Source organism: Sinocyclocheilus rhinocerous, unplaced genomic scaffold (genome assembly GCF_001515625.1).
Source record: "Sinocyclocheilus rhinocerous isolate Xijiao unplaced genomic scaffold, SAMN03320098_v1.1 scaffold111, whole genome shotgun sequence".
NCBI lineage: Eukaryota > Metazoa > Chordata > Actinopteri > Cypriniformes > Cyprinidae > Sinocyclocheilus > Sinocyclocheilus rhinocerous.
The window spans coordinates 1,354,584-1,379,738 of NW_015642811.1; the positions used below are offsets into that span (position 1 = coordinate 1,354,584).

General features: G+C 37.7%; 3 protein-coding genes across 3 annotated transcripts; all 3 read right to left on the minus strand.

The window, feature by feature from the left end:
* Window positions 1-170: 170 nt before the first annotated feature.
* LOC107756430 (peripherin-2-like) lies at window positions 171-5,606 on the minus strand. Its single transcript, XM_016573530.1, has 5 exons — window positions 5,507-5,606; window positions 5,005-5,184; window positions 3,177-3,344; window positions 2,639-2,885; window positions 171-807 (listed from the first exon to the last, which is right to left on the minus strand). The coding sequence occupies exons 2-5, from the start codon at window positions 5,181-5,183 to the stop codon at window positions 577-579; spliced, it is 825 nt and encodes a 274-aa protein (XP_016429016.1). The 5' UTR covers window position 5,184; window positions 5,507-5,606; the 3' UTR covers window positions 171-576.
* A 1,424-nt stretch (window positions 5,607-7,030) lies between these two features.
* LOC107756445 (uncharacterized) lies at window positions 7,031-9,546 on the minus strand. Its single transcript, XM_016573550.1, has 5 exons — window positions 9,527-9,546; window positions 9,105-9,233; window positions 8,936-9,002; window positions 8,252-8,359; window positions 7,031-7,853 (listed from the first exon to the last, which is right to left on the minus strand). Exons 2-5 carry the CDS (start codon window positions 9,230-9,232, stop codon window positions 7,425-7,427), a joined length of 732 nt encoding a protein of 243 aa, XP_016429036.1. The 5' UTR covers window position 9,233; window positions 9,527-9,546; the 3' UTR covers window positions 7,031-7,424.
* A 1,019-nt stretch (window positions 9,547-10,565) lies between these two features.
* LOC107756431 (serine/arginine repetitive matrix protein 1-like) lies at window positions 10,566-13,599 on the minus strand. Its single transcript, XM_016573531.1, has 2 exons — window positions 13,219-13,599; window positions 10,566-12,039 (listed from the first exon to the last, which is right to left on the minus strand). The coding sequence occupies exons 1-2, from the start codon at window positions 13,338-13,340 to the stop codon at window positions 10,566-10,568; spliced, it is 1,596 nt and encodes a 531-aa protein (XP_016429017.1). The 5' UTR covers window positions 13,341-13,599.
* Window positions 13,600-25,155: the final 11,556 nt, after the last annotated feature.

The following is a 25,155-nucleotide window of genomic DNA, read 5'->3' on the forward strand; positions in this document are numbered from 1 at the left end:
AAGAGGAAATAGATTTACCACTACACCATTTAACAAGGGAAGTTAAGATCAGGCTAGTGTGAGGTAAGAAGTGTCCAAATGAAAAACACATTTCAACAAAAAAGTGAAAAACAAAAATAAGCACTTGATGAACGTTCACAATGACCACATGACTTCATAGTTCAGTTAAAAACTCAAATCTTTATTTTTCGCATGCATCTTTTGCAATTTCACCTCTTTATTTTTGTCTATTTAAGCAAAGCATGAAGCAGCAAAACATCTACAGACCACATGTACTATTTCATTGCCTTCATTTCCTTTGGAATTTTCTGCTTTAACTCTTCTTTATACATCTTCACTTTATATATAATTGTCAAAGGGGTATTTTGGTATTGTCAGGATTTGCATTAACAGTTTCCAGTGTTTTGAGAGGTTACTGGTTTTTACCTCAAATTTTTGACTTCATTTAACAATATAATGAAGTAACAATGTTACATTGCAATTATGATTATGTAATCCCTTTGGATGATGATAATCAAGGGCAGTTAGCACTCATGTGCACATTAACATTCATTATAAACAATCACACTTGGTCTTTTAGGCTGTGGCTGGCTTTTCTGCCTCTGGCTGTGTGTCCGGGGTCGCAGCGGATGCGTCGCCCACCTGAGCAAACTGGAGGAACTTCTTCATCTTTTCTTTAGTCTCCAGCAATGTCTCCTTCACTCCCTTCTCCAGGATGTATCCCTCTGTCTCGATCTCCACATTCTCCTGTCCAATCACACCCTCCATTGCAGTCTGCAGATAGCGCAGACTCACCAGAATGGTCATCTGAAGGCAGAAGAGATATAGAGGTCAGAGTTCAAGCTCCTTTAAGACATTTTCTTCAGGTAGCTCTTCTTAAAGAATCTTCCTAAAGTAATAGTTCAGCCCAAAATGAAAATTCTGTCATTTATACACCCTCATTGTCATTGCAACCCTGTCTGAATTTCTCTCTTCATGTGCAACACTAAAGATGATATTCTCAAGAACATTGGGGTCCAAAACAACATCGGATTCGGACCCTAAATTTCATTGTATGGGCAACAAAACACTGAGATTATTATATATATTTTTTTTTTAATCTGTTCCACAGAAGAAAGAAAGCCATAGAGGTTTATAATGATGCAAATGGTAACCGCATTTTCATTTTTGGTTTTCATTTTCTTTTTTAAGAGTATTTAATTTCCTCCTTTACAAAACATTTTTGTTCCCCTGTATTATAACCACTGTATTATAACTTATGGGGCCCGAACAACAACAAACTACACTTGAATTTATGAAGTAACAACTGATAGTATGCCATGTTAAATATCACACTTTGTAGATAGCAAAGCAAACCTACTTTTCCTGGTTCTCACAGCAGACGTTGGTTTGCTGTCTATTGGATTAGTGTATGAGAAGCAACTAATCATGCGGTTAGTGTTACAAAGCTGTGACTGTTATAAAAGCTGAGAACGTGATGTGGTTTTGGGTTAAAGTTATTTTAATCCTTAAATAATGAATATTGACACCTTTGAGTTCACAACCATACTGCCAGCCGTTCCGGAAATGTGTCAATATTCAGTGATGAGTGTGTGAACAGTTCGATGTGTTGAGCGCATTAGATTATACAATGTGTTATTCAAGGTTGACGCTTAAAATCATGTTGTTATTTGGGGGAGTCCTCCAAAACATTCATAATGATCCTCTGACGTCAGTTTGTAGGTTAATTTGCTATGAGTTCCCATTTACCATGAGTTGCCATGAGTAAATTAAGTTCTGTAGTTATCATGATTCAACATAAATTACAGCATTCATTTCTAAATTGTTGAATTTCTTCAGAACTACCATTCAAAGTTTGGGGTCAGTAAGATTTTTTGTTTATAAGTCTCTTATGCTTACCAAGGATGCATTTATTCGATCAGTAAAAATACTGAAATAAAGAACATACAGTAAAAATAGAAATATTGTAAAATTTTATTACGATTTACAAATTACATTGCAATTTAAAACAACTATTTTCTATTTTAATATACTTTAAATTGTCATTTATTCCTATGATGGCAAAGCTGTCATTGCTCCAGAGTCCAGTCTTTAGTGTCACATGATCAAATCATTCTAATATGCTGATTTGGTGCTCGAGAAACATTTCTTATTATTGTCAGTGTTGAAAGTAGTTGTGCTGCTTAATATTTTTGTGGAAACGTGATACTTTTTGTCAGGATTGTTTGATGAATAGAAAATTCAAACAAACAGCATTTATTTGAAATATAAATCTTTTGTAAAGTTATAAATGTCATTTTTGATTAATTTAATGCATGCAAAACTCTTGCTGAGCCCAAACTTTTGAATGGTAGTGTTTTGCTGACAACAATTGTAGTCCTTATATAGCATTTTCCAAGCAACTTATATTAAATTAGGGTGTTCAGAATTCACATGAATAATTTATGTTGGAGAACAAAACACAAAAGTCTAATACAAATCTTATTTTACTCATAAATCACAAACTTCAATTATAAATGCCCATAGGAGATTCCTGAGAGAAGCCATGACACGGAAAAGCAAATTATTTTTTCTATTTGGACTAGGAGGATCAGTGGCCTGTAATTACTACTCATTCAAGCCATTAATTAGCTCATACCTGGAGAAGGAAATCAAATAGTACGCAAGGGCCGATGGTGTTCATTAAACCCATGTAGTAGTTGACAAGGGCCTGGCGGCAACCTCGGTTGTACAGGTTCAGCTCTTCACTCTGGTACTCGTAGTTGTAATGGGCAGAGTTGTCCAGGAGACTGTACTGGATACAGGGTCGGGGGGAGGCAGGGTTACAGCAGCTGAATGGGACCCCATCCAGCAGATATCGGCCATCTACGTTACTCCTCACACGACTGTCGCCAGAATGGAATAGACAGAAACATAAGACTATATATAATTTTTCTAGTTCTGTTACACTATTGATTCTGCAGCTCTCTTTATTGACTTTCTGATCAATGCATCAGGTTCATTTGGTGATGGTTTCGGAATATAACGTTCTAAATTCTGATTCACCTTAGAAGCTAAAAGAAAGCATTTTGAGATGTGGGTATTGCCTAACTATTGATACCTCTGATTCACCCTTCACCCGTCACATTCAGGAGAGAGAGCAGGAGCGTGAGTTTATCTATGATTTTTGGACTCACTCTTTCACTTCTTTGGATGTGAAGTCCAGGTAGTGGTTGCTGATCCACTGCACCTCAAACCAGTCCCTGTAGTTAGTATTACCACAGCACTGGAACTCAATCTGTAAACGGTCAATAGTCTCCTTCTGGAAACAATGGCCTGGTGTGTCTGTATCCTGTAGAGGTATAGAACATCAGATAACTACTTTAAAGTTCATTAAGAGAAATATGTATGACTTGAAACCCTGCAATTCAGTTCAATACCAAATTCTTTCTATTCTTTGGATTTTATACTTCAGTACATTATGTTGTCCTGCCTTTGGAAATATTTGTTTGAATTAAGTATTGTCTAGTATACAAAAGGCCTCTGAAATGCCAGATTTATTCATTAATTCATTCATTTCAATATTGCTGACATATAATCAGGCCCAGACCCATGTTTACTCTCTTTACTAAAGGCTGATGCTTCAACTGAAAACTTGAATTTGTAAATTAATCAGTATAAGAAAACGGCTTCACCTACTATTTACATTTCATTAATGCATTTGACAATACTTTTATCCAAAGCGACTTACATTGCATTAATGGTATATATTTACATTTTAACAGTTCTTGTTTCCCTGGGAATTGAACCCATAATGTTGCTAGCACCATACTTTACTGTTTCAGCTACAGGAAACCATTAAGCAACTTCAGTTCTTCCTGCATCTACATATAACCTACAGACATCATCAAAAGTTTTAGGTTACCTATTGTTATGTTACATACTGTAGACCTTGTAATTATCCCACACCTGTTGAACAGAAGGATTTTTTTTTAAATCCTTAATTTCTTTCCACAATGCTCTTTTCACTCATTAATTGCTGTTAATAGTGTTCATCGTCTGTTTGATTACGTCTTTAATTGATTTTTCCGTACATTTCTGCCATATTCACATTAACTGACAGTCACCACTGATAAGCTACCACTAAATATTGTAGAAACTTAATTTGCTGTAAAGTTGCTTTGCAACAATTTGTATCGTGAAAAGCACTATACAAATAAACTTGAATTTAATTGAATTTAATTTAATTTAATTATCAGGTTTCATTGTGAGGTTTATTGACTTCATTATAGATACAGGCTCAGGTAGTGGTGCACACTACAGGACATTATCTGAGTGCCAATCCTCAGATTATGTGAGATTATTCCTCTCAACAAGACAAAGTTTAGGCCTGTTACACTGGTGTTGACAGTATAAATGAAAGGAGTAATTGTTGTAGTATTGTAAATATAATAGTAATTTATTCATTGTGTCAAATAAATAATATATGCAAACCATTAAGTAAATATTAAGTGAGTGAGTGAAGTGTGGCGTCCCATATTCAGAATTTGTGCTCTGCATTTAACCCATCCAAGTTTACACACACAGCAGTGAACACACACACACACACCCAACAATGCTGCGGCGCCCGGGGAGCAGTTGGGGGTTCGGTGCCTTAATCAAGGGTCTCACCTCAGTCGTGGTATTGAAGGTGAAGAGAGCGCTGGTTATTCACTCCCCCCACCCTGCCTACTCCCTACAATCCCTGCCAGACCTGAGACTCAAACCCGCGACCTTAGGGTTACAAGTCCGACTCTTATCCATTAAGCCACGACTGCCCCCTATTACTTAGTAAAACATTTCTAAAAACCGTTAAGCAGTGCATTTCTGATTATCCTCTCACACACTTTATAGATCCTAATGGACTATAATGACAGACACACTGCGCACTGCAATTCGTTATGTTTCCATTTATGTTTTTGGCAAACAAGCATGTATCTAGGGATGCATTTGTACATCACATTCTTCAATTTCAGGTTCTATTACTGTTTTCTAATTAAGAAAAGTTTGATTACCTCTGATCTGCGATGTAGCTCAGTTTTGAGGAAGACTCCCATAGCAAAGGTGATGGCTCCAGAGAACATGGCCACCCATGAAAGCAGCCATAGACCCTGGGCCAGACGCACCCTCTTTTGGAAGGGGAACTTTATTTTTAACAACACCATGCTGCATAGGAAGAAGTGTAGGATAGAGGAGAGAGAGAAGTTTAGATTGCAGAAGAGGAATTTAATAGAGGTCATGCAGTATCAGTATCAGTATCCAGCACAGCAAAAAAAATCAGTCATTCTCAGGTAAATTCCCATCAGGTTCTGTTACTTCTAATAACAAGGAACAATCCGGTATCACTTTGGAAATCATCTCCATAATACTTTCAATAACTGATACAAGGACGTGGGACAAAAAAATGGTTTTGATGTTGAATTAAAATGACATTTTAAGTTGTCCCCAAGATCATCTGATTTTAGCAGAAGAAAAAAATATTTTTTACCTTCAAGAACTTTGAGTGCCCTTTCTTTCAGACCATGAGCCTTCAATATGCCTCCTACAGTTTGGCAGCCATTTTGATTAGGTCTTAAAAATATGATATAGAGTATTATGTCTTGAGTGTCATAATCTCCTGTCATGTCTGATCCTATTAGATCAATTCCACCAATGAGAATCCAGGCCAGTGTCCTCTAAGCAAACCTGCCCTTGGTCAACAAGTCCAGAAGAGTGCCAGAGGGAGGGGTTTGACGCAAAGTGTGCCATTTAATGGACTGAGAAACCGTGAAACTGAAAAGAATGGAGAAGAAAACAGGCGTGACAGAATGTGATGCATTACTGTGAGCCTCAGTGTATACAGCAGGGTCAAAAATAAATGAAGACTCATAAATGAGGACACAGTTTATGGCAAAAACACACTAAGAGAGATAAAAATGGCCCAGATATTAAAAATGTAGTAGCAAAAATGCCAAATTCTAACATTTTATTTAAACATTTTAGGATATGATATGATATAAAATATATAATTCATATTCCATTGCAGGCCAATCTAGGGATGGGTTAGAGACTCTGCAGACATCATAGTGTTGTGTCACTGCCGGCTGTCTGTGTTTGCTGGCTCAAATGTGAGTGTTAATGTGTCTATAATAGGAAGTGTGTGTGTGTGTGCGTGTGTGTGTGTTTTTAATGCTGACTATGCAGAATATAGATGCTGTATAATATATAATCAGGAGTGGGTCATGTGAAATATAACAAAGCAGTATTAATTGTGTTATGATGAGCATGTGATGCTGACTTAATTTTAATTTGAAATCGGTCGAAGTAATTGATTGACAATTGGATGTCACACTGTGTTTTATATGGATATAAAGACACCCTTGAATTGACTAAGACAGATATAAACCACTCCCAAATGTAGAGCAAATTAGCACACAAGACTTTATTAATACATTTAAAATAAAAATACAAGGATATTCTATAATAAATGTACATGGTTATGTGGCTTTTTTTTTTTTTCTAGCAGAAACTAACTAATATTCTATTAGCTATTAGATTTCACAAAAACAACAATTCAAACTTTCCTAAATGTCACAGTATACAATAAATACACTCTATAAAATACACTCTCCAGGTTAATTTTAATTTTATACAGGCAAATATTAAGCACTCAAAGATAAAAGACTGAGAGTGCTATACCTTCCCGAACAGCTCATTGACAGTAAATTTGGTTAGTTATAAAATAATATGAATATCTAGCTATATTATTTTATTTCTAACCAATCTTTAAATATTTCACAATATCCAGGGCAAAAAGTGCACACAGGTATAAAAACACTAATATTGAGGATAATAATTTATGCATTTAGTAGACGCTTTGACTCACAGTGCATTCAGGCTATACATGTTTTACCAGTATGTGTGTTCCCTGGGAATCGAACCCACGACCTTTTGCACTGCTAACTCAATGCTCTACCACTGAGCCACAGGATACCTTTTGCATATGTATTAAACTACAAATGAAAGTAGGAAACCAGAAAACTAAATGTTTTAATGGATATAGCACAAAACCAGATGGTATATAAATACAGTAATTGTACTTGTAAAGCTAGAAATTAAGTGTATTTCACAAATACCAGAGCCATCAGAGCCACAGCTATTTGCATCCTTGCTGCAATATTGGTAACGGGAGATGTTAGAAATTTCCTATACAGTTTACCAAAAGATGTCAAATTAAATGTTACTGCTTCCCTTCTGTTAGTTCTGCTGCATCTTTCCCTTCACCATCATGCGCTGGAGGAGGAATCTGGTTCAAAAACTCATTCAGCATCCTTTGAGCTGTAAGATAGCTGACATCAGTGGGCTCTTTCCCCACAGTGACAGTTCCTTCTCTACCTGTCTGTCTGCTGAGCCTCATCTCATCTAGATTATATGGGTTTGAGGGAATGAAGTGGATCTCTGTGTTCATGGCTAATTGGTGCACTTGATGACTTGGGGCCTTTGTATCTGGCCATCGTTTTGTGGATTGGCACATCATTAGTAAAAGTAAAAGGAAGTTGTGAGTCACTTCTTTTAGTCACAAGTTGCCCTGGCCCTGCCCATGGATCGTGATCATGTTTCCATGGCAGAAAGGCTGTGGCAGGCTGTTGTCTGGCACCTGAGCATGTGTGTCCAGTCTGTGGCCATTCAAAAACATCCCCTTTTCCACCAAATGGTTGGTTGTTTCTGAGCTCCTGCACCCTCTCTGATTGGTCACCATCTGTTTGGCGTAGAGATGTTTGAGGACATAAGAAGTGCTCCAGTGCTTCATGAGAGTCAAAGTGATTTTTCAACAACTCTCTAATCAATGAGGGAACCTAAAGAGAGAAAGATGTTAACCTTTAACCTTTTGGGTTTTTTTCAACAGGTGATTTGTGTTTTTTTTATGTTGAAATACTTGATTGTGCAGACACAACTATAAATAAACCTGCCGGTTGGCTATAGTGTGAGTAATGTTGCATTTTATTTGTTTTAACAAATTTATATATTTCCCCCTCTTTGTTCAGGGCAGAAATTATGTCACGACAATGCTGATTGGTTGGCGACTATTTGCTGTGATGTATACACATCTACTATACTACAATAAAATATCATAGGTTAATCATATGTATAATATTATAGGCGTACTATATAAGCAGTTTTGTGGGGAATTGACTAGTTTGTGCAAAAAACAGAAGACATCAGTTTGCTGTATCTGTCTGTGGGTTGCAGTTACATTGATGTTTTCCAGAGAGCTGATGGTCTTCTGAGCAGTATCCAGCTGTTTAGTCAGATCTGCGATTCTCTGCATGAGGAACTTCCTCTCTGAGTCCAAGCTGTCTACCTTTCAAAATAAGGTTAAAAAAAATACTGTTTAAATATAACACAGGTGCTGGTATAGCACTACTGAAATTTCAGCAGATGTGAATTTGCATTTTTATAGAGCCCAGCGCACGGGAAAGCAGGTGCTTTAATAAGTAGCCATAAGGCCTGAAAAGAGTACCATCATATTTTACGGATGTGCACTTTATGTATTAGAAATGTATAAAGAAACTTAAGAAAGCAATTCACGACACAGAGCTTCTTTGATTGTACTGTATGTGTATCTTTTGCAACAACCCGTGTTTTCTTGTTGTTCATATTCTTTGTTTTTATATTTAATATAACCATTTATGTCAGGCACAAATCTCACATCTATCCCCCAAAATGATGATTTGGTCCCACCACAGAATCTTGACCTTTTCAGCTGTATCCAACAAAAATCGTAATGGTTCTATTGAACAGATTTACATTTCAGTGTAATAATAAACAATGTTTAGTTAGCTAATTTTAACCTATTTAAAACTGTAAAAAAAAAAAAAACTGTTTATTTTGTAGTCATTTTGTGAAAAATGCCTTCTACAACTTGTGTTAAACTTACTGCAGTTTTGAGTTTCTGCTCCGAGACACCGTTTGTCTGCTGAGAAACAGAATAGCTTTCCTGTAGCCTGCAAATGATACATAACAGAGAATAAAAGATGAGTGCTATCATTTTATGAACTAAAAAACGTTTTTATTCACAGTATTATGTATGGAGTTTAGATGCTGATCTTCTGTATTTCTCTTTGAAGCTGACTAACTCTGTCTTGGTACACTGCAATTCTGGCTCCATGTTCTCAATGCATGCCACCGTCTGCAACAGCTTCTCATGTAGCTCTTTGTTGTACTCCTCCAGCATCCTGCAATATATTACAAATCAGTGTGTTTATCTGTCTATGTCAGGAGGTAAACTGCTGTGTTTCTGCAGAAGCTCAATATCATAAATCATTTGTAAAGAAAAATACTATGACTCTGCTCTAACTGTGTACTGGACAGATGAACATGACAGATGAAAATAGAAGCAATCGATATGGCTCGGGCTGGATGGCAGGGTTTAGGACACGGAGCAGAATAAAATGGGGGAAAGCTCTGGATTAAGAGCGAAATCAATAGTCTGAACTAACCAATCAGAAAAAGGGGGGAAACCACTTACTGAACTCTGTCCACAGAGCCAGATGAATCCTAGGGGCAAGAGAGAAGAGAGAGGGGGTGAAACAGTGAATAGAGGACAGAACAGGACAGAAAATAGAAAACTGATTTTTGAAGTGATATGTTCCAGAGAAGACCATTGATTGATGACTCATCTCGTTCAATTGTGTTAATCAACGGATATGGACACAATGAAGGGTATCCCTCATGCTTCCAGCATAGAGGTTAATCCAAGGCTATCAATAATTCAATCTTTATTTTAATTATCCCTTCATTTTGATCTTTCTGATCTGTGTTTGCTATAGAATAACACATGTACCGATTACAACTTATTAAAATTACTAAAGAGAATCAGATGCTGACTGAATTCTTTGATTGTCATCCATTCGTTTATGTTGCCCAAGTGTTTGTGAAGGGGAAAAAATGCTCAAATAAATACGTTTGTTTAATTTATGGAATATATACACTACTGTTCAAATGTTATTTGGAAATCATTCTAATATGCTGATTTGGTGCTCAAGAAACATTTGTTATTATTATGACAGCTGAAAAAATTTTGTATTGCTTAATATTTTTGTGGAAACCGTAATACATTTTTTTCCCCAAGATTCTCTGATGAAGAAAACGTTCAAAAGAACAGCATTTATTTGAAGTAGAATATACAGTAAAAACTCCTTTACCATCACTTTTTTTGGTGAATAAAAGCTTTCATTTCTTAAAAAAAAAAAAAAATCTTACGGACTGCTAAATTTTTTATGGTTGTTTAAATGTATCAATAATTACAAAACAACATTTGCTCATGCTGATTAGCTTTATTTTTTCATTTTTATATTTTTAATTGTATAAGTTGTGTAAATAATAAATTGTTTATATACATATATATATATATAAATCGTATAGATTTAGACTACTTTGATGTTTATCAAATGTTTATTACTAAATAAAATCTATCTATTTCACAATCAATACAAATCCATCGCACATCTCAAATTTACGTGATAAATTATTACATATAAAATGATTGGAATACAAAACAGTACATTTCATATTTTATGTATGTATTTATTTATTTTAATGTTTTCTAGAAACATTTTTAAGAGGTTCTGGCCATATTTTGCTCCAAACATTACGTTAAACATAAAAAAATTGCTTTTTTGGTCTTTTAATGAACTGGACTGCCTCCTGTGTCCCATGTGTTTGGGTCCGTCACTTTTCTCTGAACTAGCACTGGTGGTTGATTTACTCGACTGGGACTCTGACTCCAGCCCTGCGGCTCGCAGAGGCGGCGGTGATCCCTTCACCTGCTTAGTATGGAAGTTCCTGGACAGGGCATGACTACTTTGATGTCGCCCTTTGTGTTTCGAGAGGTTGGTGTGGATAGTTTCTGGGCTGGTGCTGGTACCATCAGTGGGCATCTGAGAATATTGCCTGTGGTGCTGTTTACCTGAAGCAGCCCCTTGTCTTTCAGCTTTTGAAGGGCGGTGGGGCGGCGGTGGAGGGCTGGTCAGGTTTCGGTTGTGGTATTTGTTCTTATGGGATCGAGAGAGTGAGCTTGAATCTGTTTTTCCTGAATCTGGTCTCTCAGCTCTGATGGGCTGCTGTTTTGGTGGCGGCATGAAACTCTCCTGCTTGCCTCTGCGGTTCTTGCGCTCTTCATTGGGAGATTTTGGTGGCGTTGGTGTATTTATGCCAAAAGAGCTAAGAGCACAGGGACTGATAACCTGCTTGGTGATCTCGTTCAGAAATGCAGAGAACTGTAGCTTCCCTTTCACAAAGTTATCCCTCGCAGCTTCCATAGAGATCTGCTTGGATGTTCCTGTGACGTGCACCCTGGTGGAGAGCACCTCCATAGACTTCGCTTTCCTGAAGTTTCCATCTTTCTGTCGCTCATCTTTGTTTTTCAGAATACCTTTGCTGGGCAACTGAATAGATGAAACAGCCTTCTTGGGAACCACCCTGCCACCTAGAATGTTGTCATTATTGCCCCCAAAGGCAAGGCTTTGTCCCAGGCTTGCAGTCTTGTAAAGTGGCCCATGATCCATGGAGTGAGATTCTGCTGAGTAACCATCTTTGTGCTTGTTTTGTTGAAGGCCCTCCTCGCTTTTGCTATGGCCCCGGGAGAGTTTTGGCATCCGATGTCCATGCTGAGAACCAGGCAGCAGTTCGATGGCGTTTTCTAGGCTGTGGCGGTGCCTCTGATCTCTCTGATCAAAATCAAAGTCCTCGGATTCTCTGTCATGGCTTTTCCTTCGGACCTCAGGGATGTTGGAGCAGGACAGGGAATGCTGGGGTTTGTGCATGAGATACGTCTCATCATCCGGGCGGGGCTCTGAGGTCCAAGATGCAGATGAAGAAGTGGAAGAGGAGGAGGACAGGCTGGAGGAAGACCTTTTAGAGAAGCTGTGATTGTCTCCAGACATTTTAGGGTTTGCGGGATGATAAAAGTGATGCTGGTTGTCGTGGTGATGGTGAGTTTGTTTATCAGTGTGTTTTCCATGACTGCTTGAAGAGCTGTGACTGATTTAAAAGGGGGTTACATAAGGAATTGAAATGAATAATAATGAAAATAATGTCAATATGTGATCTGTTCTTGTTATATATTTACTCATTTACACAATAACAGTAGGGAGATTCAGTGTGTTGAATAACAATTCTCAGTAATTATCTCAGAAAAAATGCAATATGCAAAACAAAAAGCCATAAATTGGGTATGTACATATTATACATATTTCTATACATATATACTGAGTTTTTTTTCTGTTACAGGCCACAATGTACAATTTTCCCACTATACTAATGACATATAGTTTCAATTAATCATAATTGCAGAAAGTAGAAAATAAGGAAGAAAGGTTGTTATCTTTTTGTAATTAAACAAATGCACTGATAGATAGATAGATAGATAGGTAGATAGATAGATAGATAGAAAGGCATTTGCATCTGCTGCCCCTGGAAATATAATATTTATTTTATATTTATTATATAAAAAGTCCAGCCCGGGGTCGTCACATGTGGTTGCCGCAAGCCCTCCAGAGTAGACTACAATGCCGGCTGTTCTGACTAATAATCTTCTGTTCTGATAATCCATAATTATGTCCCGACTGGATGCAACGAATGCCTCGTTTATAATGGGTTTTCATGTTTTTGTGTCGTCGCTCCGGCCGGACAGGGCATCACAGTACGGTAAGGGGCGTAACATTTCCGTCACACGCTTGAGGTATTCGGTCAATCACAACGCACTGGATAGCTGGCCAATCACAGCACACCTCGCTTTTCAGACCGATGAGCTTTGTAAAAATCGATGCGTTTCAGAAAGGCGGGGCATAGAGGAGAAACAATAATGTACAGTATGTGGAAAATAATGTGTTTTTTTAACCTTAAACCGCATAAACACATTTCATTACACCAAATACACAAAATAATGTTCTTTTTTAGCAGCATCATATGACCCCTTTAATTTAGTTTTAGTAGTTCTATTGTATGCTTCTGTCATATTCATTTTTTCTTTATTTGGCTTTTTTTTTCCATTTAAAACAATTATTTTAAAGATCTTAAACTTATTTTATTTCAGTTAGCTGCCAAATCAACATTTCTAGTTTTCATTTAAGTTTTTCAAGGTTTTTATATTTATTTTGTAGCTTCAATGAAAATTGTAATTAATTGTACATATCCTCCAGAGAAAGTTTAAGCACATACCTGTGTGATCCATGGTGGTAATGATGGTTGTGAGGATGCTGTTGAGGTATGGGATGGTAATGTTTGTACATTTTCACCTCATCCTCTGAGGAGCCACGCACAGGTGTGAAGTATCTTTCCATCTCTTATACTTGCTACACTATCAGTATTTAGCTATGTTACTCTGTTGATGCCTCCCTTGTAATTCCTGAAAATGATTTGTTCAGCTCTGATTTGGGCATGTGATCCTTGCAGTGTTTTGTGGTCTGTTTAAAATTTGTTGTTAAAGTTCCAGGAATCTGAAGAATGAATGATCTTCTAAAGAAATATATTCAAAAGTGCATCCTTTCACAAGCAGATGTTTCTCCACCAGGCTAGAGCAGCAGGAGTAAAACAAGTTTAATGCTGCCAGGGCTTTCTGTCACCCAATATCCATCTGATTCTGATGTAATGACTCCACATTGAAGTCAGTGAAAACACACCCTCATGGGGAGAACACAGCTGGAACACAATCGATTGGCTTTGGTGAAAGGACATTGCATTACATGGCATCTGGGTTACATACACAAAATGGTGTGAATGAAATTCACAAGTCTAATCAGTTACATCACAATGGATTTATTGGAAGACATTTATATTCAAAGGCATAGACAAATTGTTTCTTTTCATATGGCATTCTTGTCACATATACTATCACATTTACAAACAACATATTTTGCTTTATAATGCCTAAGTGTAATTGAAATGGGCATTTTGTTAATAACTTTATTATTGTGCATTCATTTTTATGACTTCAGAAATCCAATCATCATCGAAAAGGTGATAAAACGTTAAAAACCTAGCACATGCACCAACTATAAAACATTAGGCCTATATGCATCAGTCAACTTCCATTTCTCATGCTCATGTTCAAAACACATGGAATCTGATAAATAAAGACTAAATAAAAAATTAAGACTAATATATTATTTCACTGGCTGAAGGTTTTCATTCAGGACTGACAGTGTTGGGAAGGTTACTTTGGAAATAATTTTACGTTACAAAGGTTACAGATTACAAGTTACCCTATTTAAAATGTAATAAGTAGTGTAACTATTTCAATTACTTTATTAAAGTAATGTAACTGATTAACTTTGATTACTTTTCTAAATTTCAAATTTTTAACTGTTAATCATTTTCAAACATGTAAACCAGACAGGGTTAACCTTAGTGTATACTGATCAACACTGATTACTGTCAGACTTTCACAATCCTTCATCACTTGAATTAAGATTATAATCATTTAATTTTAAAGCACAACTACCACAAAATCAGGCCCTTTTTGCTTTGAGATCATACTGAGGTTAAATACAAATTTAAAACCATAACAAGAAATAGTTTAGTAGATATGATAGCCTATTGTTTTTTAAATCAAATATTTGCATAGTTATGACTGGAAACACTGGCCTTTAACAATGCCTTGGGGGGGAAAAACAGTTAATCTTAAGTAGCCTAATACATAGGCCCTATACATAAACCCAAATAGAAAATAAAACCGTTATCAAATAAGCATGTGTTCTGTGTCCTAAACTCCTGAAACATTGATGTGTCATATATTAGAGCAGTCAATGCAATTTATGAAAGAAGTCAATTAAATTTGGGTGTGTGAAAAAAAAATCTGATTTGTAATCGTTAACATTTTCATAAGTAACTAATTTAATTAGGCCTACAAATTTTTTCTAAGTAACTGTAACTGATTACAATTACATTTATTTTGTAATTAAATTACGTAATTAGTTACATGTAACTAGCAGAGGCGGACAGTAACTAAGTACATTTACTTGAGTATTGTACTTAAGTACACTTTTTGAGTATCGGTACTACCCAAACTTCAACCACCAACGACTCATATTCCTTGTTTACCTGCACTGTTCTAAATCCTATTCCTTCTTGTACAAAGGTAACAACTCCACCTCCATTTCCAACACCCCTATCTCTTCGTACTGCTACATATCCTTGTAAAACAAAGTTTAAATGCGTTTTCAGCCATGTTGTAGTGTCGCCAACCGCCTCCCTGTCGGATTCCTATTCCGTTCAGCCCCCTCTCGCTCTGGGTTTGGCTTCCCTCGTCCGACACTGTTGTCACTCCTCCCTTTTATCCTTCCGGAGCTCCTCCGTGAGACTCGAGACCGGTGAGTGGCTAGTTACTTCCCAACACTGAGGACTGATAGGATTTAGGCTATTCATGAGCAAATGGACTTTACTTTAAGAATGTTATGTGATTAATGTGAGACCGGTGCCATCTAGTGGCAACTTTCAAATGAAAACCCAGGCCCAAAATATGCAAGTGTTTCCACACGTTTCCACATTCGTCACATATACGAAAAATAAACAAATAACACGTCGTGTTGTGACGCAAAATGGCACGATGAAGTGCAATAAAACGAGACAATGATATACTAGCAGCAGTGGGTCGGAGAGTTACTGTATGATGATGACGAATCTGCGAAGTCGTTTCAAAAAGCTATCGCACAAATGACGACAGCTGCCAAGAATAATAAATTAGTCTTTAAGAATGAAAAACAAGTTGTATCATTTACATCAATTTGGGAGATTAAATACTGTTTCTTAACTTTGATGATTGCAAAAACTTAATCCCAAAAATGATTGTGTTTATTTTGCAGTGTAATATAAAACCGTTTAACAGATTAATTGGTGTTTACTAAATGAGCACTGAAAGCATTCGTCACTAAACAGGTTTATACTGGCCCATGATTAAATAAACAGGCAATCTACTGGTATTTCGTGTTTTTTAAGTGCATTCGTGTTGCCCATCCCCCTTCCCTTCACACTGTCCCGATGTAACGTCAGCACAAATACCAGAGAGGAGACGTGCTCGAGGTCTCGTTTGCCCCGCACCCACTCTTTCGGTGTGATAAAGATAAGATTTCAGCTTCTGAATTCAGTGTAAATCTACCTTTATTCGTTTTTATCGGAAGCGGTTTACAAGTGAGTAAAAATAACGTTACAGCACACATTTACTCACACAGCCTAAATTCACGACTAGATCAAAACAAAAACATTGGTCAGAATCTCTTAATTTATCATGATGGGCCATTTATTTAACCTTCTAAAGTATAATGTATATGTCTTGACCTCCAAAAAAAGCTTAAATGTTTTCGCATAACTTTCCATCTGGATTAAACTAGAACATTCTGGCATTTAGTCCAAAAATGTTAAACGCATGCGCATTGGGGCACTACAGTAAAAAGAAAACAAGATCCGTGCACTAAAGCCGGTTTGAGCCGGATTGAAAGAGGGGGCTTGTATTACCCATGTTGTATTCTTCCGCACTGCGCTTCTGACGTAATTGTTTGAAAAGTGCGTTTGTGAATCAACCTGAGTTTCTGGGCAGCTGTGACCATTAAAGCGTGTATTGTGGGGGAATTCCTTTTATAAAATTTCCCATGTCACTTGCTTTTAAATTTGGTGAACTTTTGCTTTCTAGTTCGACTTTCTGTCTTATATGAGGTGTTTACACAACGTTTAATACACAATGTATAATAAAACCATGATATTTTGTTTTTGATTGCATACACATTTTCACCTATAACAATATTCATGAATGTTCATAGCAACATATCTCGTTTATATAGCTCTGAAACATAAAAAAAAAAAAAAAAATCAAAGAACTATTTTTCATCACACGGCGGAAGGAACTGAAACCGAGCGCCTCACAGCGGCCTATAAAAACTGAGGCCACAACAAAGCGCATGTCGACGGGTTGGAGCGCTAAGGAAGGCAGGGAGGTTTCGTTGATCTGGTGATGCGATTTCGTATTATTCTGTTTTATTTTTTTTATGACAATTTAGAGGCACTGTTCTTTGTCAACTTTTTTCGCCCTTATTCGTATACTTTGTTGCAGTTGACTATATTAAGGCTTTCTACTAATAACAATTAGCGTGAAGAAGATTTGATGAAAGCTTTTTTTTTTAAGTGAAAGTGCCTTTTTTTTTTTTTTAAGAAATAATTGACTAACGTTAAGCTGTTTCTAATAGAAAAGACAAACGATGAAATTAGTAATTTATGAAACGGAAAATGTAACGTTGTCGCTTATTTTACTAAGTTAGCTAAAGGTAATGTTTAACCAGTTGGCTAAAGCAAAGGGCAGCTATGACCATGTTATCTTATTTTATTAAGCTAGTTTTAAGTATATTCTTTCAACGAGGTTTTTATGAAGTGATTTGACAAAGTTTTTTTTCAATATTTACTTTCTCATTCTCAGCGTTAGCAACGTTAACAAAATGGCGGTCGAGACAACACGCAGATACATGCCATCTAGTGGGAGCGAAATCTGACAAGACTAAGGTTACAGTCGATTTTCTTAAAAAAAATAAAAAGCTTACGTTTTTTTTTTATGTCTTAAAACCGTAACATCTTAACGCTAAGATAAACATCCAGACAAACAGAAAATTAGTCTCTTTTTATTTATTTTTGAAACCTTTAAAAATGGAGAAAGCCCGTCTTGTTGGCTTTTTATTAGGAAAAAATTGAACATCAAGTGAGTTTATAGTTTTGGAAGATATGGACGATGGTTATAGTCGCAGTCTATTTATTTCTGAATTTTTTTCCCCATACATAAAACCAATATTTCGACCATCAATTCATAAGCCTAGAAGCATTTTAATACTCTACGATGACGCACTTTTGAATGCTTGAACGACCCACCTAAGTGATCGCTTTTATGGACTGAGTCACATGTTGCGTAACAGCTGTGAAATTGGAGCATAGCTTGTTTTTCATGATCCAAAAATATCAGCGGAAGACTGAAGTACGGAGGAAAGGAGAAATGGACTGAGTTTAATTTATCCAGTAACGACCTAGTGCTTAGATGACAACGGATGGAAGAAAAGATCTACAGCAGAGGCCAGGACCAGGGAGAATCAGGACAAAATGGCGAGCCAGGCAGGACCAGAGAGGAACCAGGGGAGGATCAGAGGGCACAGAGCAGGGCGAAGATCAGCGACAGCAGCAGTGTCCAGATGGGGGAGCCAGGTCCACAAGGCAGAGTAGCGTCAGAACAACTTTCGCCACCAGAGGGAGCTCAGCTGATCTAGATCAGAGCAAGCCAAAGATGAATGTCCCAACAACAGCAGAGAAGGAAAGATGGCTCACAAGCAGAGAGTAACTGGGGTCTTCGCCATAGCAAAGTCATGAAGAGGGCATTTGGTTTGTATGGGTAGAGGTATCCTGTGTAATTTTGAAGTCATGTCAGTAGTTTCCATTCCAGAACACTTTTGCTCGCGAAGTTCTGTTCTTTCCTTTTCAGGCGTGGTGAGTGACAGTGTTTGAAATTCCGGTGTGTCGTCTATCCTGTTGTTGGCCAAGTCTGATGAATGGCATTAGTGTGCTGTGGAGATGACCGTCCTTAATCGACCACGCCTCCGCTGCGTTTTGGTTCTAGGCCCGTGGAAAAGTCGTCCCTTATCCGCTTAAATCCATTAGGTCTGTCCTGAGAAGCAACCTCCGAAGGGTTTTTCTGAGTTGAAGTTCCTCTGCATCCGTCCCTACACGACACAACTACCTCTACTGCCACCCCCGCTGCGTCATTCCGACATATGATGCCAGGGCAGCTGCGTATTGCCTGCGGGTAAAAATTGACGAGTTCATGCATGAATTTTAATGTTAAATTGAAGCAACAGCTTCCTTTTTATTTATAAAAAAAAAAAAGGAAAACGCAATGCGTATTTTTGTAAAAGTAAATGCGCTGTTGTTAAAGTATTAACATACAGATTTTGCAAATGCAGTTTCTGAATGGTGGTGTAATGTTATTGCAGTGTTTTGGGGGTTTGGGAGGGGCAAATGCGTTTCTCGAGTTCTCTTTCCCACAGGCTCTGGTCACATTAGAAGCGATAGAACCAAAAGGGATTCCAGGATGTTGTGTGGACCCTTTTAGAGTCAAATTGTTGACTGCTCCGTAACGATTCTTACAAAGCTACAAGGAAAGCCTCTACTTTGATGGGATTTAGGAAGGTACCTCATTGAATTTGTTAAGTCGTGTTTGGAATTGAACCATATACTTGCTTACATATTTTCCAGTATTGAATGTCATGGGCAACGGGGTGGGAGGGGTGTGGGCCGTTAACCCTAATCTTTTCCTAGACATTGCAGCTTGTGAAAGCAGCTTTATTTAAGGGTGGCAGTGGCTTGAATAGCGCTGTATGGGGCAAGGAACCACCAGTGTGTCTGCCAGTGGATGAGTGGCCCCGTTACAAGCCTTCCATGGCAGCTAGACCAGCGTTTACATCTTTGGTAACGTGGCATGGAATCAAGCGCTTCAAATTATTTAACACATCATTATGGCACTCTTTTGTCTCATAGAATGGTATATCGATATTGGTTGTATGTATTGATATTGTGTTATGGGGTTTGTGGATCTGGGGAGGATTGCTTTAATTTTGACTCTTACAGATTGAAACAAGCCCTCAAAGAACAAAGCTGGTGGTCCAACCAATATCTGCTCCCATCCCCCACTTAAGGAGCAAAGCTACTTCAATAGAGGCCAAGATGCTTTTAACGTTTTCTAATGGCAAGTAATTGGGTATTCATGTATATGGTATTCATTTGCTTTCGTCTGTCATTGTATTGTACTTGAATACAATTTGACGGTTAAGTGTCTAAGCAGTAATTGTATTAGTTGCTTATTGTTTGGTTACATTTGTGTTTTAAAGAGCGGGGATGTGTGTAGGCTTTCTTTTCCTCCCCCTTTGCATTTTTCAGTGTGCAGTGTCCCTGAATGCTTTCAACTGAAGATATCATCCTAACATTGTATGTAAAGATTTGCTTTCGCATCAATCAACTTCAGCCTCTTTTGGTCACGTAAGGTCACTAAAGCAAGCCCATTTGTTCCTAACCTTTTTCCATTAATAGTGTTACAATTGTAAGATGTGTGGTTGAGCACTTATTACAAATTAGCTTTGTAATTTGTATGTAAGTGTACATTCTGTAACTGTTCCCATTTTCAGTTAATAAATGCATAGCTTGTTGTGATTGAAATATTTTGGTATGCATTTTGTTTCTTGGGGTATGTGTGGGGCTTTCTTGGGTATTTCTCTATGCTTTTTCAGGTGTGAGTGTAAAGCTTGGTGCTTTTTGTAGAGCTTGGATGCCAGGGCTTGATGTCAACTCTGTTCAAGTTGGAGAGGCAGATCAGTCCAGTCCTACAACTGTGCTCAGGTCGAAGGAAGAAAGGCAAAATATAAATGTACCCTGAAGATATGCTTTATGCATTAAATTGTAGTCTCTTTGGCTATAAGCCTACCCTTTTATCTGATTCTTGTAGATTTAATTTTTTTATTTATATTGAGTTTGTAAAGGGTGGGCATAGGGGTCTTTGTTTTTGCCATTTTTGGTCTTGCAGTATCTTACAAAGCCTTGTGAAGAATGCCACCTCTCCGAAGTTGTGACCCGAAATCACCCAGTTCCACCGAATTCTTCGGCAGGCAGGACAATTCGTTGTGCTACAGTAGACTTTAAACTGTACTATGTTTTTAAAATATTAATTACCCAGCCACTGCTCTGCGCAACTGTGCAGGGTGGAAAAAGTTGCTTGACAAATGTATAGCAATAGTCTGTTCAGCTGTTGCACAAATGTGCTCCAGACTCCAAATTAAGAGTGGCTGGGAAAAGCTGCGCAACTGTGCAGCTTCATTTGGAATTGGCTGTACAACCGAAAGTTATCTGGGAAAGATGTGTTTGGGGTGGGGAGGGCTTTGCACTTTTCTCTCTTCTGCAGAAATTTCATCAGCCAGCTGTGTGGTGAAAGTTACATGATGTCGTCCTGTGGAGTCTGTAGTTACCAGGTGTCTGAATCTTTAAACTTGATTGAAGAATCCTCATGCAACATTTTGTAAACTTCAGTAACATCAATCACCAATGCTTCAGAAGCTACACTCCCTTTTTTTTGTTTTTAATGCTTCGTGCACCAAGTTTCTTTTACATCTCTTAACTCCTTGGAGTCATACAGTTAGTATTGCAGTCGGTGTGGTGGAAGTGTTTGTGTGTGTAGAAGCTCTTTGTTTCAGATTACCCGTCTGTCCCCCTGCCTTCTCAACTGCATCTGAATGCAAGGCTGTGAGAGCAGTTGCCCTGGTGAATGTCTTCACTTGAATGAATGGCGATCGAATCCCCCTATCGTGCGCTTGAGAGCGTGGTCCAAACCACAGAAGCCTTTCACTGAAGTCCTGTGTCTGCGTGTCTTTTTCTTTTTTTTTTTTTCTTTTTTTTTCTTCTTCAATTCTTCATTTTCTTAGGTCAATTTCACTTAGGGAGCAAAATTGTCTTGTCGTCTGGGAGAGCCCTAACCGCCTGATGAAACATCCAGTCGCTCTAATCAACCTCATTCGTCATATATTTGCTGCTAATTGAGCATCGCTCTGCTGCTATCTGCTGAGTTAAGTACATGTAGTTGATTTTAATCTTGTGTATGGGTAGAAAAAGCATTCACTTTTTCATAAATAGGCATGCACATAACACTTGCACTAAAATTTCAATCAAATCCAATGTCAGTGTTTGGAATTTGGTAGCTTTGGGGAGGGGAGGGGCAACACTTTCTCTCTTTTCAGGTATGCTGTTGTGATTCTTCTAAAATTGAGACTGAGCCATAACATGGGAGTGGATGGATGTGCTTGCGTCGATGCAATTGTGTAACTAGTATTTGCAGTGGTTTGTAAATTGATATATATTGTATTGGGATGGGGAGGGAGGGGGTTTGTGGGCTTATAAACTTTTGCTTTTTTTTTTGTTCAAAACCTCACTGGTCAGAGATTTGATCTTCCAAGTTGAAGCATATGAAAATTTGACCATTACTTCAGTAGTAGCAATGGCATATTGAATGTTTTGAAGAATATCTGGGGATTGGGGGGGAAACCTGCAGTCTTTGTGTAGTTTCAGGCTAAAGAAGAAGAGCCGTAGAAGACCAGGGTATTGTAGAGCAGCGGGTTTGAGGTTTTTCTTTTCCTGAGGGAACCAATCTTAGGATTGTTCCTTCAGGTTTTGCTTTTAACCTCATAAGAAAAAAGCAAAAGACTCCGGTGGAGGCACTCCTGATTCTCAGGACTAGACATGTTAATTCTTGTACTCTGAAGAATTGGGTGTAAAGCGTCACTGGCTGGAGAAGTTTTACGTGCACTTTTGCCTTTTAAAGATTATGGAAAATGGTTCGGGGAGTCTGGGGAGGGGGGGATGGATAATACTTTTAGTGTACCTTAAATTTAGTTAGTTTCTATTTATTTGTTTATACTTGTGAAAATAAAAGTTTTGCTAATGGCCTAATCTTGTCATCTTTAATTTTGTGCGTACATGTTCATATCATCCTAATTCATTGCTTTCTAAAGTTTAATTTATATTGAAGACAAGCTATCAAATGCAGCTTAACAATATGTGACCCTGGACCACAAAACCAGTCTTAAGTCACTGGGGTATATTTGTAGCAATAGCCAAAAATACATTGTATGGGTTTAAAATAGATTTTTCTTTTATGCCAAAAATCATTAGGATATTAAGTAAAGATCATGTTCCATGAAGATATTTTGTAAATTTCCTACTGTAAATATATTAACTTAATTTGATTAGTAATATGCATTGCTAAGAACTTAATTTGGACTGCTTTAAAGGCGATTTTCTCAGTATTTTGACTTTTTTTTGCACCCGTTTTTCAAATGGTTGTATCTCGGCCAAATGTTGTCCTATCATAACAAGCCATGCATCAATGGAAAGCGTATTTATTCAGCTTTCAAATGTATAAATCTCAATTTTGAAAAATTGACCCTTATGACTGGTTTCGTGGTCCAGGGCATTTCTGAAATCCTGTTCTCAATTGTCAGTTTACAGCTACTAGAATTCTATCTGCCATGTACCTCATTACAGTTGTGGGATGTAACTGGAAAGGGTTTTTCTCTGCCAGGGTTTTTAATTGACCACGCCTCCGCTGCGTTTTGGTTCTAGGCCTGTGGGAAAAGCCGTCCCCTTATCCGCTTAAATCCATTAGGTCTGTCCTGAGAAGCAATCAACATGCAAAGGGTTTTTCGGAGTTGAAGTTCCTCTGCATCCGTCCCTACACGACACAACTACCTCTACTGCCACCCCGGGTCGGTGTATTGCTGGCTCATTGGGTAACTGCACAAATAATTTTATGACCTGATGAATTTTCAAATGGTCCACTGCATTGGCATCACATTGCCAAAGTCTCAAAACTGACCATTCATCTGTGTAAGGTTTCATTTAGGATTAACAAATGCTTTGGGTGAGTTTGTTTTATAATGCCACATGTTCTTTAAATGTATAAATTAAACCTTTCAACTATTATTATAGAGGAAATGGACACGTTTAACAGGTCACACCATTGGTCATATCATTCAACAGCCTGTAATTTCCTTTTTAGCTGAAGTTAATTCGATTGAGGTTTTTAAAGTAAAAGGAAATGTTTAACCGTATCTTTTTTTTAACAGTAACAAAATGTGTCTGACACATGACAGCTTGCCCCAACATTACAGGGCAAGTGAAAACAATGTTAGTACTAGTGTTTATTATTAAGGGGAAATTGGTTATTTTTGACCGAGCAATTTCATTCCAGTTTAAAAAGGAAGATGTCTCAAAATGTGAGGTTAACTCGTCCACTCAATTGGCCAGGGTATTTGTATTATATCAGTATTGATATAACCAGGGTATTTTTTCCTCTGAACACATTACACCCTTTTTTTTTTTTCTTTTTTTTTGTAATTTTTTTTCTTCAGTTAGTCTGATTTATTGTCATTTGATTTGGTTTAAAATAAATCGGACTAACTGAAATAAGCCCGTCTTATTTGGTGAACTTGTTTTATGAAACAGGCCCTGGGTCTCCTCCTGTGGAGAGCAAACTTTGAAGGGGTCATATGATGCGATTTCAAGTTTTCCTTTCTCTTTGGAGTGTTACAAGCTCTTGGCGCATGAAGATCTGTAAAGTTGCAAAGACTAAAGTCTCAAATCCAAAGAGATATTCTTTATAAAAGTTAAGAGTCAACCACGCCTACCTAACAAGTATGTTTTGTTATCAGTTTAAGTATTTGCTATTGACTGTTCACGCAGCGTCGGCGCCACGGGGGGGCCTGAGGGGGCCGGCCCGGCCACCTCGGTCACTGTGCCCCTTCACCTCTGGTGCGGTCTCCATAGTGGGCGCCCTGATTTTAGTCGGTGAGTCAAGGTACTGCCCTGGGAAGGTCTCCCAGGCTGTTAAATACACAGATTAAAAGCGAAATGTTTTCATAGTTCTTAGAAAAAAAAAAATTTTCTTTACCTAATAAGGCTAATAGTTTAGCTTCAAATAGGCTACATCGCGAATATGGACACATTTGGATTTGTGCCTGAGAGAGGTAAGCCCAACTTTACCTTACGTTTCTTTATAAATTAATTTGTTTTGGCATGTTTATTGCTAAGCATATATTATTATATACTGCAATTATATTTATCCATTAGAATTATATATTTTTAAATTCTTATTCTGTTCTGATACGGTTAAATTTAAAGGATTTGTTGTAAAGTGAGGGGAACTAAAATATCCTATAGTGTGTATTTATAACATCAATTACTAGGCCTACATTCTTTTCTTCAGAAATGGAAGTAACTTAAAATGTTATTGTGTGTTTGTAATTTTAATATTTTTATAGGCCTATACAGCAAAACTACGTGATTCCCTCAGATCGCGTCTTTGATAATTCACACTGCGTGACTGTCACTCGCGTGAACAAGCACCGATTTGCCTCCGATGTCGGCGATTTCGCAAAACCTGTCGGCGAGTGAAAAATCGGGTTAATATCGTGCAGTGTGAACTCGGCATTAGCTACTGCATTCATTGGAAACAGCGCAGCCGTTCGGCGTGAGACCCGGTCCACTGTGGCATATTTTTGCTCATTATTATATTTTTCCGTCGATACTGGAACGCGC